The sequence below is a fragment of the Filicampus tigris genome, chromosome 12 (genome assembly GCF_054856515.1).
Source record: "Filicampus tigris isolate MCC_2025a chromosome 12, RoL_Ftig_1.0, whole genome shotgun sequence".
NCBI classification, from domain to species: Eukaryota; Metazoa; Chordata; class Actinopteri; order Syngnathiformes; family Syngnathidae; genus Filicampus; species Filicampus tigris.
The window spans coordinates 2,388,249-2,402,500 of NC_141228.1; the positions used below are offsets into that span (position 1 = coordinate 2,388,249).

The 14,252-nt window shown below is 38.9% G+C and overlaps 1 protein-coding gene across 1 annotated transcript in view; it reads left to right on the forward strand.

Moving 5' to 3' along the window:
• The window catches only part of LOC147138044 (contactin-associated protein-like 4), a 173,975-nt gene that overhangs the window by 127,299 nt on the left and 32,424 nt on the right, over positions 1-14,252 (forward strand). The window contains 3 exon segments of the mRNA XM_086047238.1: positions 5,667-5,885; positions 7,390-7,629; positions 9,222-9,446. Of these exon segments, the coding sequence (XP_085903364.1) occupies positions 5,667-5,885; positions 7,390-7,629; positions 9,222-9,446 (684 nt within the window).

A 14,252-nucleotide genomic window follows, 5' to 3' on the forward strand; every position in this document is an offset into this window, starting at 1 on the left:
AAGTCAAACCACCTATATATCAAAATAAAGCATATCATTAAATACAGATTTGTGACGTGAATCATGTTAGCCCTATTTTGTAAGAATTGCTTAACGGGGAAACCAACCCAAACTTATTTTTCCCAGGATATGTTCTTTGCAGGCACACTAGTTGAAATATGTCAGTCTGATTAATATTGCATTTGTGGAATATGAGAAATCCACCCGTTTTTAGCTGTGATCGGTTGTTACCTGAGCTCTGAGCAACATCGATCATCATTAGTCAACAGTAGTGACAAAATGGTCGCCGCCCAAGATAGATGAAAATGGGTAGATTTCTCATTTTCACAAACACAATATTAACCAGAATGCCGTGTTTCAACTAGTGGGCCTGCTGGGAACATATTCTTGAAAAAAATGTGTTTGGGTTGATTTTCCCCTTTAAAGTGGAAGTCAACCCACACATATTTTTTTCCAGAATATGTTCTATGCAGGCCCACTAGTCCAAACACGGCGTTCTGATTAATATTGCGTTTTGGGAATATGAGTTAAGCAGCAAAATCCTTCCCTTTTTAGCCATCTCAGGGGGCGGCCATTTTGTCACTTCTGCCGACTGAAAATGACATAACACCTGCTCAGAGCTCAGGTAACAACCAATTACGGCTCAGCTTCAGAAAACAGGTCAGCCGTGATTGGTCGTTGCCTGAGTCTTGAGCAGTTGTGATGTAATTTTCAGTCGACAGAAGTGACAAAATGGCCACCTGCCGAGATGGCTAAAACGGGGGGATTAACTCTTATTCTACAAGCCCAATGTTTATCAGAATCAATCAATCAATCAATCACATTTTATTATATAGCACTTTTCATACATAAAAATGCAACTCAAAGTGCTTTAAAACATTCAAAGCAAAACATAGAATTATCTTCAATCAAAAAAAAAAAAAAATTATTTAAAAGTTGTTGAAAGCCAAACTAAAAAGGTGTGTCTTGAGCTTCCTCTTAAAAATATCAACAGTCTCTGCAGACCTGACATCCTCTGGCAGGCTATTCCAAAGGTGAGGACCAAAACGGCTGAATGCAGCCTCGCCATGCATTTTGGTCCTCACCCTTGGAATAAATAAAAGGCCGGCGCCAGAGGACCTCAGGATCCGCGAGGGCTGGTATGATAAAAGCAAATCAGATAAATAAGATGGCCCAAGACCATTAACACATTTATAAACTAATAAAAGTACTTTAAAATCGATCCTGAAACACACAGGGAGCCAATGCAGCAATTTCAAAACTGGCGTAATGTGCTCCCGCCCTCTGGTTCTCGTCAGCACCCGAGAGGCTGAATTCTGCAGTAGTTGCAGTGGTGAAATGCTCTTTTTCGGGAGGCCAGAGAGCAGGGCATTACAGTAATCTAAACGACAGGAAATAAAGGCATGCATCAGCACTTCCGTGTTAGCCTGAGAGAGAAACGGGCGGACTCTGGCGATATTCTTAAGGTGATAAAAACCAATCTTGGTTACATTTTTAATATGAGGAATAAAACTGAGCTCAGAGTCAAAAATGACGCCAAGGTTCTTCACACACTGTGAGGGATTAAAAATGTGTAGTTTTGGTAAAAGCTTCTCTCTCTGACCTTCGGGACCGATAACTAAAACCTCAGTCTTGTCCTGATTGAGCTGTAGGAAATTATCTGCCATCCATGACTTGATATCTAAAATGCAATTTAAAAGGGTATCAATGGGTCCTGTGTCATCAGGAGACACGGCAATATACAGCTGCGTGTCATCAGCATAGCTGTGAAAGCTGATGCCGTGTCCCCTGATGACATCCCCGAGGGGAAGCATATAAAGATTAAAAAGTAGGGGGCCTAAAATCAAACCTTGAGGAACCCCACATTTAATTTCATGAGTTTTAGAGGAACAAGTATCCATACTTACAAAGAAATATCGGTCTGTGAGATAGGAATAAAACCAGTCAAAAACAGTACCAGAGATGCCCACTAGATTTTTAAGTCTATTTAATAAAATTTGGTGATCTACTGTATCAAAAGCAGCGCTTAGATCCAGTAGCACCAAGACTGTGAGTTTTCTCACGTCTGCAGTGCACCTAATATCATTTAAAATCCTTAAAAGAGCAGTCTCCGTACTGTGGTTCATCCTAAAACCAGATTGATATTTCTCCAAAATATTATTTGTATTTAAAAAATGATTCAACTGGATGAAAACCAGTTTTTCTAAAATCTTACTTAAAAACGGTAAGTTGGATACGGGTCTGTAATTATTAAAAACGCTCGGGTCAGAACCGCTCTTCTTCAGAAGGGGCTTCACCACCGCCGTTTTAAAGGCAGCGGGGAAGACGCCTGTCTGAAGAGAGCAATTGACTATATTTAAAATTTGTTCTTCAAAAAATCCATAAAATGTCTTAAAAAGAAATGTGGGAATTGGATCCAAAAGGCAGGTTGTTGGGTTTACCTGGGAGAAAACTCGAACAAGTGTCCTTGCATCAACCAGGGCAAAACTTTCCAGTGTTTCCTCATGTAAATATGATTGTCCGGGTTTATTAAAACTTGTGTTTTGACGGGCTAAAAGACTGGATCTTATGTCATCGATTTTACTTCTGAAGTGGTCTGCAAAGTCCTCACAGAGAGCATCTGTTGGTCTCTGTGGGGACTTATTAAAATCAGAACTAGTTAGAAATAGAAATCAGAATGCCTTGTTTCAACTAGTGGGCTTGCATATAACATATTCTTGAAAAAAAATCTTTGGGTTGGCATCGCTTTAATGATTGATGCCACATTTTATGTTGTGAATTGGCCCTACTTGACTTGTCCGGAAATCAATGTAAGCAAATGGCAAGTTTGTAATAATCATAATTGTTAATACGTTTTGGCTTCAATATGTTATTTTATATCAAAACTATGATCAAGTGGAGAGTGACATGATTCGCTCTTCGTCACAGTATGTGAATCTAAAAGTGGTTGAAAGGGTAAACAAACCGTTGAATAATGTTATTACTCATTACAGTAAGTGTTGAGATGATCAATTTACATAAACCTCAATTTGTTTTATACGCTGCACATTTTTGCTGTGCACTGAGAGGGTGAAAACAGCGCACAATTGCTCACGCACGCTGCTTAGAGGGAACATTGTGTACCATATCGAATTGAATCATAATGCCACTGAATCGAACTGAATCAAATCGTCCTTCAATCATGTCACACCCCATGTATCAGGAATCAAGATACATATACAGGACATATCGTCTTTTATTGGAGAGATACACACCCCCGCTACCAGGGCGACACTAACTCACACAGTGATGAGGGTGAAGCCTGTTCTGGAAAGAAAATAGGCCTCACATATTCACATATAAAGCAGCAACAGAAAGAAAAAGTGATTGTCTGGATCACGCTAAGGGATGTTTTCAGAGTGGAGGAACTGAAGCTCAAATCAACACAATTCCAATTTCCTGACAGCCACTCAATCATGACGAGCCATTCTGCTTTTAATATGTCTGCGTGGTTAAACGTGATTATAGTTGAGAACAGACAGAATTTGAAGATTGTCAATTAAAAATACAAGGAATATACTATTTAGGGCATTGTTTAGGGAAGAAAATTACAGCACACCACAAAATGATTCACAAAAAGTATATAAAAAGGTTAATTGTGTGACTTTAGTCATTTAGTGAAAGAGCATTTCATTGTTCTGCCTGTTACTATATGTGGTTTGAATAAATTAATGTACAGTCAAGTTATTAGAAAAAAAAAATATTTTTTATATTGGGTCATTTTTTTTAATTCTCATGTGCCATGGCACACTGGTTGTGAATCACTGATTTAGGGAGACATACAGTATGTGAATCCCAATAATAGTTGTTGAGTTAACTTAAAAATGCCAACAGAGTCAACAGAAAAAGTAGTGTGATTGTAAATAAATCAAACAAACATTTGGTTTTCTATCTATAGCTTCTAAAAGGGTGAATTTCACTTACTGTGAAATTAATCAAACCTGAGAGACTTGTGTTCATAGTTGGTGTATTTACCACCCAGCCAGGCATATACAGCTGCACTGCAGAAAATAATTGACATGACTGATGTCCCAAAAGTATGATAAAATGGAGAAATTGTTTTTTTTCCACTGCACTGGCACAGATAAGCGCCTGGAGGCACAGTCTCCTCGAATCCTCTTATAGCTGGCCCAGCTGTTCCAGCTGCTGTCCAGTTGTGCCAACAGATGGACAAGAGGGAAGACGTCACTTCACACTCATGGGGCCACGAGAAGGCCTGCTTTTCCAATTGGCACATGATGGAAATCAGTTACTAAGACATTTTGTTGTGCCCCCGCCCCACCCCCCCAAAAAAATCCAATTTATCGGCATGTTCTCTAAAAGCCATATTTTAACTTCAATTTCTAAAGTGAGATTTCCATAAAGTGAACCAAGGACCTTAAGTGAACTACATAAACATCATCACTCAGGCAGGATGTATCCTTGGTTTCATATACGTTTATATTTTCTGGCTGAGACATTTAAATGTATCAATAGAATATTCTGTGTAGCACACGTTTTACATCACAATGTTGTCCTGCTCCATAAATCATGGTGGTGGCTGACATTTTGTTTTACATTTGCATTGTTATCACTGTTGAAATAGACAACAGCCAATCCTTTATTATTGTTTTTTTTTTTACCCCATAATCACCATTCGGTTGATACCCCAAATTCATTACATTCAATATAGACCCAATTGATGGTTGTGAATTAAAACTCACTACAGTTCATATTTACAATGAATCAGTCGACCTAGAACAAAAGGTGTCGGCTTGGTATTGACTGTAATTTGGTTAAAATGCATGTATGTTTTATGTATCATGCTTAAACATATTTTTTTTCAAGAATATCTTACCAGCAGGCCTACTAGTTGCAACAGGGCTTTCTGATGAATATTGCGTTTGTGGAATAAGTGTTAATCCACTCGTTTATAGCCATCTATGGGGGCGGCCATTTTGTCTTCTGTCGACTGAAAATGACATCACAACTGCTCACAACGACCAATCACAGCTGGCTTGTTTTCTGAATCTGAGCCGTGATTGGTCATTGTGAGCAGTTGTGATGTCATTTTCAGCCGACAGAGATGGCTAAAAACGAGTGCATTTTGCTGCTTAACTTATATTCCACAAACACAATATTTATCAGAAAGCCCTGTTTCAACTGGTGGGCTTGCATAAAATATATTCTTGAAAAAAATGTTTGCGTTGACTTCATCTTTAAGCTTGGCGCACACGAGGCACTATCGGTGTCCGTCGCCATCTGCACTTAGTATTTTGCCATCCGTGCCTCGTGTGCGGGGGTATTTTTGTTTGATCATGTTTGATCATTTTGGCACTCAGGCGGCAGGTGTGCTTGTCTTTATTCTGGGGACCTGGCATCGTAAAGACAAGCGTAACCTTGCCAGAGTTCAACTAATTTATCCTCCAGGAGAGCCTCCGAAATGTACTCACAGGGTGACCAATCACGGCTCAGATTCAGAGAACAGGTCAACCGTGATTGGTCGTTGTGAGCAGTTGTGATGTCATTTTCAGTCGACAGAAGACAAAATGGCCGCCCAAACGTCAAGTTATAGTTTAATTGAGTTCAAGTGTGGTGGTCTTATCATCATCTTTATTCTGGTCCCTGAACTCTTTCCATAACTGCAGCCCCCTTTGAGGTGATCTTCTCTTTTGATGTGGGGAATGGGCCTCTCGAGGTCCAAGTGGAAACAAGTTTCCCTTTGAATGACAACCGCTGGCACCGTGTCCGAGCCGAACGAAATGTAAAAGTGGCAACGCTTCATGTTGATGAGCTCCCTGCAGCCACGCACGAGGCTCCTTCTGATGGCCAAATTCATCTGCAACTAAACAGCCAACTCTTTATAGGTGAGGGGCAAGTGTGCATTATGGGGATACACTGACTATCGGTCAGGCCGATTATCGTCACCTATATTTGGCATTCTGATGAAAATGGGAATAATTTTTTGGGGGTAATCTGACAGCCAATAAAAGAAGAATTTAAAACTGCATTTACTTCAGGGAACTAGTATTTACTTAAATTTTCAGTTTACTTTATGAGAGATGCTGCTGACCATGGGAACTCTCACCATCTTTTGGTTTTTGTTTGCAATTGAAACAAAGGTAGGTGAATGTTTAGCATCAACGTTATTTTGAAATGTTGGAAAACTTTATTGGTGAAAACTATTACTACTGGTAATACTAATTTTCCTGTTTAGGATTTCATTTCATTTTTAAGACATGTTGACGAGACATGTTTTTAAGACATGTTGATGAGCTCCCTTTTCGTGAGCATTTTAAAGTATAAGAATTAAAATTAAGAAAATTAAACATTTTGAAAATCTGAAAAATTGTTCAATAAACATGCTGACAGGCATTTCAACTAAGTTAAGAGTTATCGTTTGTAATATTGTTTTTATTATTATTTTGCCGCCAATATCTTCCCTCTGAAAATGAAATGTTGAAAATGAACATGAGCTCGAACTATCAGTTATGTGCCTCATTGACAACTAATAATTTGAATTGGTATCTGCCCTGAAAGAAATCATATTGTTCTCTCTCTTGTGTATTGCCGTTGTTACCTCTGCCAAGACAGTAGTGGTATTTGTGTTTGGCAATGTTTCTGCTGCAACATGCATAGATTCAAACAATAACGAAAAATGTAATTTTATAGTGTGGTGGTGAAGTGCTGTCTTAAAGAGGGAATATCCTCAATGGGCACTTTGTGTGGGGGATATGGCTATATGGACAAGATTCATTTGCAGTCTGGATATGCAGCCCTTACTTAACTCGATACTGTAGCTCCGCCCCCAGTCATCATAGTAGCGTACACAAAAAACAGGGACAGAAAATTGTCAGACACCTTTTCTTTAGACAATATCCGTCAATTGTTTATATTTGTATTGTATATTTATCATGCTATGCATCTCCTGCCCTTTGGGAACGATTTGTTAATGTGTCAATCATCCAATCAAGTTATGTCCGTGTGTACCTTTGTGTCTGTCAGCACATTTTTTTATTATAAAAATAAAGGTGCATTGTATTGTATTTTATATTGAATGTGAAACTAGGCAAGACCCTTTTCTAACGCCACAATAGAGATTGGGATTTATCGTTAGTTGTTGCAATGCTATAATGGTGGGTTATTACAGATCTTAAAATGTGAGGCTGTGGAATCTCTATTGTTGAGGAAAAACGCTCGCTTTGTGAAAAAAGTAAACTGTCTACAGTGCTGCCAGATGGCACATCTATCATCCTGATCCCTGGCATTGTAACACAGACAAACCCGTACTTCTGATAAAGCCTGCATCAGCATAGAAAGAATTAAAAGAGTGACTTGATTGCCCCTTTTTTCTTTTATTTCCCTTTTCAGGAGGTACGGCTTCCAGACAAAAGGGCTTTCTGGGTTGCATCCGCTCCATGCAGTTAAACGGGGTCACTCTTGATCTGGAGGAGAGGGCAAGGATCACACCCGGGGTTCAACCTGGATGCCCAGGCCACTGCAGCAGCTATCAGTTTTTATGTCAAAACCAGGGTCTTTGTGTGGAAAAACACAATGGTTTCTACTGTGACTGTAGTCAGTCAGCCTACACTGGAGCCTTCTGCCATAAAGGTAAGGTAGTTCAAATTTGACTTCCTGCTAAGCACATCATATTCATGAAATGAACAGATGACTGTAGCTGGTGTGTGGTCTCTTTCTCATAACCAATAACAGATCAACTTATACCTGTTATATGACATGTATTAAATAAACCTCTTCTTAAAAGTATGTGTATCCTATGTAATTCAAAAATGGCAAATCAATACTGTATGTAATCTCACGTTTAAAAGTGTTAAAATAAACATTGTGTAAAACTTGAGCCGCAGCACAAACTTACAAACGATGAAAATAAAATACCCACCGTAATGTGGTATGAATCCACTGTGCAGACTTTCAAGTGTAGACAGGAATATATTAACTAGCGATGCAAAAATGAATTGATTAATCTGCAATTAATCAATTATCAAATTGATTGATAGCCATTTTGATAATCGATTAACAAGCAGACTTTGTGTTTGAAATACGACATTTAAAAACATCTGCGTTTGTTGGAAAACTAGCATCAATATTTTTGCCCATTTTCTGACGGATGTAACTGAGCAAACCAGGAACTGAATCATCATTAATTTAGTTTTGCATTTTCTGCACTGTTATGAAATATGAAATAATGTCCTGTTGGTGAATAAAGAGATTGCAAATAAATATATTTTTTATTCAATGCATCGATTAATAGAACACATAATCAACAGATTAATTGATTATTAAAATAATCATATGTTGCAGCCCTAGTATTTATACATTTGCATTTCACATTTGTATTATTTATAGTTATATAATTATAATTCCGCTCTGATTACTTTCCACCCAGTGACGCATGTAGACATTACAACTGTAAATCTGTCGAGGTTTTATCACTTATTGAAAATTACGAACACATTAATATTCATTTGATTTTGCAGTGACAAACGACGTAAGGTTAAAGACACAATTATGTTAAGTTACCCTGACCCGGTGCAATAATGAAAGGAAACGTGATCTGTCTGAAGAGGATCCTTCGGTCAGCAGATGTCAGATTGAACCCGAAGCTTCATCCTGTCCACTTTGAAACTGTCTGGTTTTTCAAGAGAGACTTTGAAAACACCAAAATAAAACCTGTGTGCAGAAGGTCAAGCATAAAACTTTAAAGGACTACTCTACCTCATTATGTCAATTTGCAAAAGATGAAATTCTTTTACTTGCCTAACAAGGTGGCAAATCAACAAAATGTCAAAATGCAGTGCAGTGATTTAATTTACATAATCATCAGGAGTAAAAGGTTCAGCTATTGTGTTATAATAATCCATTTCATTAAATTAGCAGATACTCTATGTATTTATTGTGATGAAATTATGAGGTGCTATTAAGTATGTACCCCAGCAACCTAACCTAACTTGTTATAACTACATTATTCATACATTATTTCTTTCTGTTGAGATACTTACTTCACTTAAGACAAGAAAAGTCATACAGTGAAACATGCATCGTGCTCTCAGAAAATTCCTTGTCACAAATGAAAGCAATTCCTTTCCTGGATAACTTATTCCTTGAACATAGTCCTACCTACACATTTCTGACAATATAATGCATGGGAGCCCAAACTTACTAGAAAATCTAATCTGTTTTAGTGATTTCTGCCAACTTTGAGTCGACAACGTCTATAAGATATGCTCTTAAGGAGTCCCTTGAGCTGAGCCAAAACCAAAGTGCCTTGCCTTCATCTATCTTCTCTAAAATGACACTGAGAGGTGAAAATATCTCCCTGAACTTCAGGACTAGACAGACACCTGCGCTGCTCTTCTTTGTCAACTCATTCTACAGTGAATACATCGCCCTGCTCATCAACAGGCATGGTAAGGGCACTCATGGCTTGTTAAACTATAATGGACACCCACTATTTGTTGATGATTCAGGACCAAGTTTGACTGTGAATAGCGAATTTTCACAAATAATTGTCTCTGCCCGAAAAGTGATTGTCATAATATTAATAACTATACCACAATGTTTGATCCCACAAAAATTTAATAGCATTTTAAATGTTACAAACATCTTCAAAACATTGCTGACTGTACCCCTAAAAGTACAGAGATGAGTCAACTATTCTGATGATGATAGGCCTCAGTCTCGATTTCTGAAATCGGTTCGATTTGGTTCACAAGGGCCTGATTTGATTCGATTCACAGTTCACTTTGATCTTTGATTCAGTTAAGGATTTCATGCAGTACCAATTTTATTTTCATATGAAGGACATTCTTCGAAAAAACAATGCTGCAAATAATGGAAAATTGGTCTAACTAATTCAAAATATTATTATTTACATTAAGAATTGAACCCAATGCAGTTACATTGATCACGTATGTTATTGAACATGACCCGATCAGAACAATAATTAAAAATCAATTCCAACCACAGGGCAGGCTGTGTAGATAAAGTGGCAAAAACACACTGTAAACTCATGACAAAAAAAGGATCTGTAGCGGCCTTAATGGTACTCAAAACCCAAAGGTGATGATACTTATATTCATCTAGGTTCGGAGAGTTGGACAAACGTAATTATCAATATCACTCGCAAGAAGGGTATCATAGGAAGTTAAACAGCATGAATTTATTGCCTTCACAACACAATGTGACAAACAAACGACATATATGAGAAGGACTGTAACAAATATGGGACACCAACCGGTGGTTTGGTTGTGTTCGATGCGACCACTTGTGCTGATGCAGTGACAAAAAAAAAAAAACGTATGCGTTCCAACACCCGGGAACGAAGCTCACCTGCTCTTTAGATGCTCGTAACTGAAATTGTTTGGAGTGATAAAAACAACAACAACAAGTATTTCAATATTCCCGGTGACTTGTGCAAAACTCTGAAACTTCAAACTACAAAATTAGGGAACCCTCTTTCCCGCTTAGTCAGGCAACGCCCAAACGTGGGGGGAAAATCCGCCAACCTCATTAACATGCTCCGCCTCTATAAAGGCTGTGCAAAACTCACCCTCCCTCTCTTGGAAAACCTGCTCTCTTGAAAACTCCCCACTAGAAAACTCACTCTCTTGAAAAGAACGCTTTTTCGACAATTTTTGTTTCGACAACCCGCTCTTGAAAAGCTCTCTTGAACAACATTTTTTTAAACTTGTCTTCCTAACTCCTCTCTGCAGTCAGCCGTGTTCTGACCCGGCCCGGGTTCCTGAACGTTTTCCCTTTTTGTCACGCTCCCTTTTGTTTTTTTTAGGTCGAGTCCAACCGCGGTGCACGTGGCAATCTTCATGTTTTCGGCCCGATCTGGTTGGTTCTAGCGCCCACCAGCTTAGCCAGCAAACCGCGCGTCTGCACCCGAAACAGGTGCGACACCCCCAAACGGTGACTGCGGTCAAGCTATCACGCTTTCGTTTTTCCGTGGTCAAGCTATCCGCTCCTACGTTTTTGAGTGCACGCGTATTCTAAACGGTACGGTAAATGATTTTCCGCATGTCACAACTGTGCTCAAAATACAGTGCACAATTCACCACTTCCCTCACGTTCGAACTGCCATAAAAACCATTCTTCCAATAAGTAGAAAATCATTCCAGTGGATTCTTCTCCTTGTGGCATATCAGCATACAAAGTTTGGATTGATTTTACTGTACGTTTTTTTTTAAATTAGAGGCAAAGTCTGCGCAAAATACAGGACATGAAGTACAGAAATCATCACTGACCTCACGTTTGAACTGCGATAAAAAACATTCCTCCAATAAATAGAACATTATTCCAGTGGATTCTTCTTCCTGGGTGCCCATACTATCAGCATGCCAAATTTGGACTGATTTTACTGTACAATTTTTTCAAAAATTAGAGGCAAAGTCTGCACAAAATACAGTACATACAGTACAGAAATCATTTCCCTCAAGTTTGAACTGCCATAAAAAACATTTCTCCAATAAGTAGAAAATCATTCCAGTGGATTCTTCTTCCCGGTGGCCCATGCTATCAGCATGCGAAGTTTGGACTGATTTTACTGTACAGGTTTTCTTTTAAAATTCAAGACAAATTCTGCGAAAAATACAATACAGAAATCACTCCCCTCAAGTTTGAACTGCCATAAAAAACATTCCCTCAATAAGTAGACAATCATTCCAGTGAATTATTGTTCCTGGGGGCCCATACTATCAGCATGCCAAATTAGGACTGATTGTATTGTACAGTTTTTCCAAAACCTGGAGGCAAGGTCTGCGCGATATACAGTAGTACAGAAATCATCACTTCCCTCACGTTTGAACTGCCATAAAAACTATTCCCTCAAATAAGTAAAAATCCATTAATGAGAAATATGCACTGATTTCACTGCATATTACCCACAAATCCAACAATTTTTCCCCATCTGGCTTTAGATAATGTAAGTTTGCTTTGATTTTGAAATGAACACACATGCAGGTTGTAACATTTATAACAAACTTTTTTTTTTAGGAAAAATATACAATAACATATCAAAATATAACATATTTTAACTAAATCTATAACATACATATAAATATTAAAAACTATTTACATTAACCATACATATTTACTGGCACAAAAAGGCACTTCCACGTCCTTCCCCTTGCTATTTTTAGTTGATTTTCTTTCATCCACAGGCACTGTTTGTAATACCACCGATCACAGGTGTCACATTGGATCTGTAACATTAATGTAATTAGCAAACTAGCACATAAATAGATAAATAAATAAATAAATATTAGGGATGCTCCGATCAGGGTTTCATGAGACCGATACCGATCGCGATCATTCATGAGTGAGATCGGCCGATACAGATACCGATCACATGAAATATCTGTATATTTTCCCATTTATTTATGGTGACTGCTATTATGCAATATTATCTGGAAAAAAGCAGCCATATTATTGCCGTAATTTTGACAAAAATCTATTTATATTATATGTATATATTATATGCAGAGCTGGACACTTGACCATTTTTTGCCCGTCCGACCGCAACCCTCCACCCTTGACCAGGGTACCCTTCCGGCCGCGACCCCCCGGCCATATTCATAAACATTGTTGGCCCCCGCCCCATTACGCCCCCCGACCCAGAAAAAAAAAAAAAAAGCGTCCGTGATTGACGTCGCTACGGGAGGGACGCTAACGGCAGAGGCTTTTTAAGGATCATTAGCTGGCTAATTTACTATTCAAACCCGCTGTGGAAACGCTTCAAACAAGTCGTAGTTCAATGAACGCGTTTTTATTAATTCTACTGTGGGCCGTAGCAGACGCCAACACAATTACAACAACCATTCAATCCACCCAGTCACACACACTTTCTCCTTCGCCCTCCGCTCCTCCTCTCTCGCCCGCACCCCCTCCCATCCAGCGAGCCGGGCGACGAATTCAACAGGCTCGGAAACAACATTACTCTGCAAAAAACGAATTCAACCAGGAATTCAGCAAAGGTAACTCAGTTCGTTACAGTACTTTACTACTTACCAAACTGCACCTGCTTACTTCCATTGCGAGCCCCGGGGTTGTTTTTTTTCGTATTATAGAATTATTTGGGTTCAACAGACCGCCGGAAATGGCAGTCAACAAGTTACAGGTTTTAGTTATCGGTCCCGAAGGTCAGAGAGAGAAGCTTTTACCAAAACTACACATTTTTAATCCCTCACACTGTGTGAAGAACCTTGGCGTCATTTTTTACTCTGAGCTCAGTTTTATTCCTCATATTAAAAATGTAACCAAGATTGGTTTTTATCACCTTAAGAATATCGCCAGAGTCCGCCCGTTTCTCTCTCAGGCTAACACGGAAGTGCTGATGCATGCCTTTATTTCCTGTCGTTTAGATTACTGTAATGCCCTGCTCTCTGGCCTCCCGAAAAAGAGCATTTCACCACTGCAACTACTGCAGAATTCAGCCGCTCGGGTGCTGACGAGAACCAGAGGGCGGGAGCACATTACGCCAGTTTTGAAATTGCTGCATTGGCTCCCTGTGTGTTTCAGGATCGATTTTAAAGTACTTTTATTAGTTTATAAATGTGTTAATGGTCTTGGGCCATCTTATTTATCTGATTTGCTTTTATCATACCAGCCCTCGCGGATCCTGAGGTCCTCTGGCGCGGGCCTTTTATTTATTCCAAGGGTGAGGACCAAACTGCATGGCGAGGCTGCATTCAGCCGTTTTGGTCCTCACCTTTGGAATAGCCTGCCAGAGGATGTCAGGTCTGCAGAGACTGTTGATATTTTTAAGAGGAAGCTCAAGACACACCTTTTTAGTTTGGCTTTCAACAACTTTTAAATAATTTATCTTTTCTTTTGATTGAAGATAATTCTATGTTTTGCTTTGAATGTTTTAAAGCACTTTGAGTTGCATTCTTATGTATGAAAAGTGCTATATAAATAAAATGTGATTGATTGATTGATTGACTTATTTATTTTCCACTTCCTCTCCTTGCCGGCCTTCAAAATAAAAGCATACCAGCAAACTCCTATACACAGCTATGCTATGTCGTATTTCCAGAAATAGTGAACGCCAGAAGAAGTGCATGAACTCCACCTTGATGTGCCAACATCAGTTGAGTTGAGTCAGCAATATACTCGTGGACACAATTTGTTTTGCATTTAATGCATTTAATTTTTTTGCGAAAACGATCCGGAAGGTGGCGGCTAAGGGAGAACGTGGGTGAGTAGCTTGC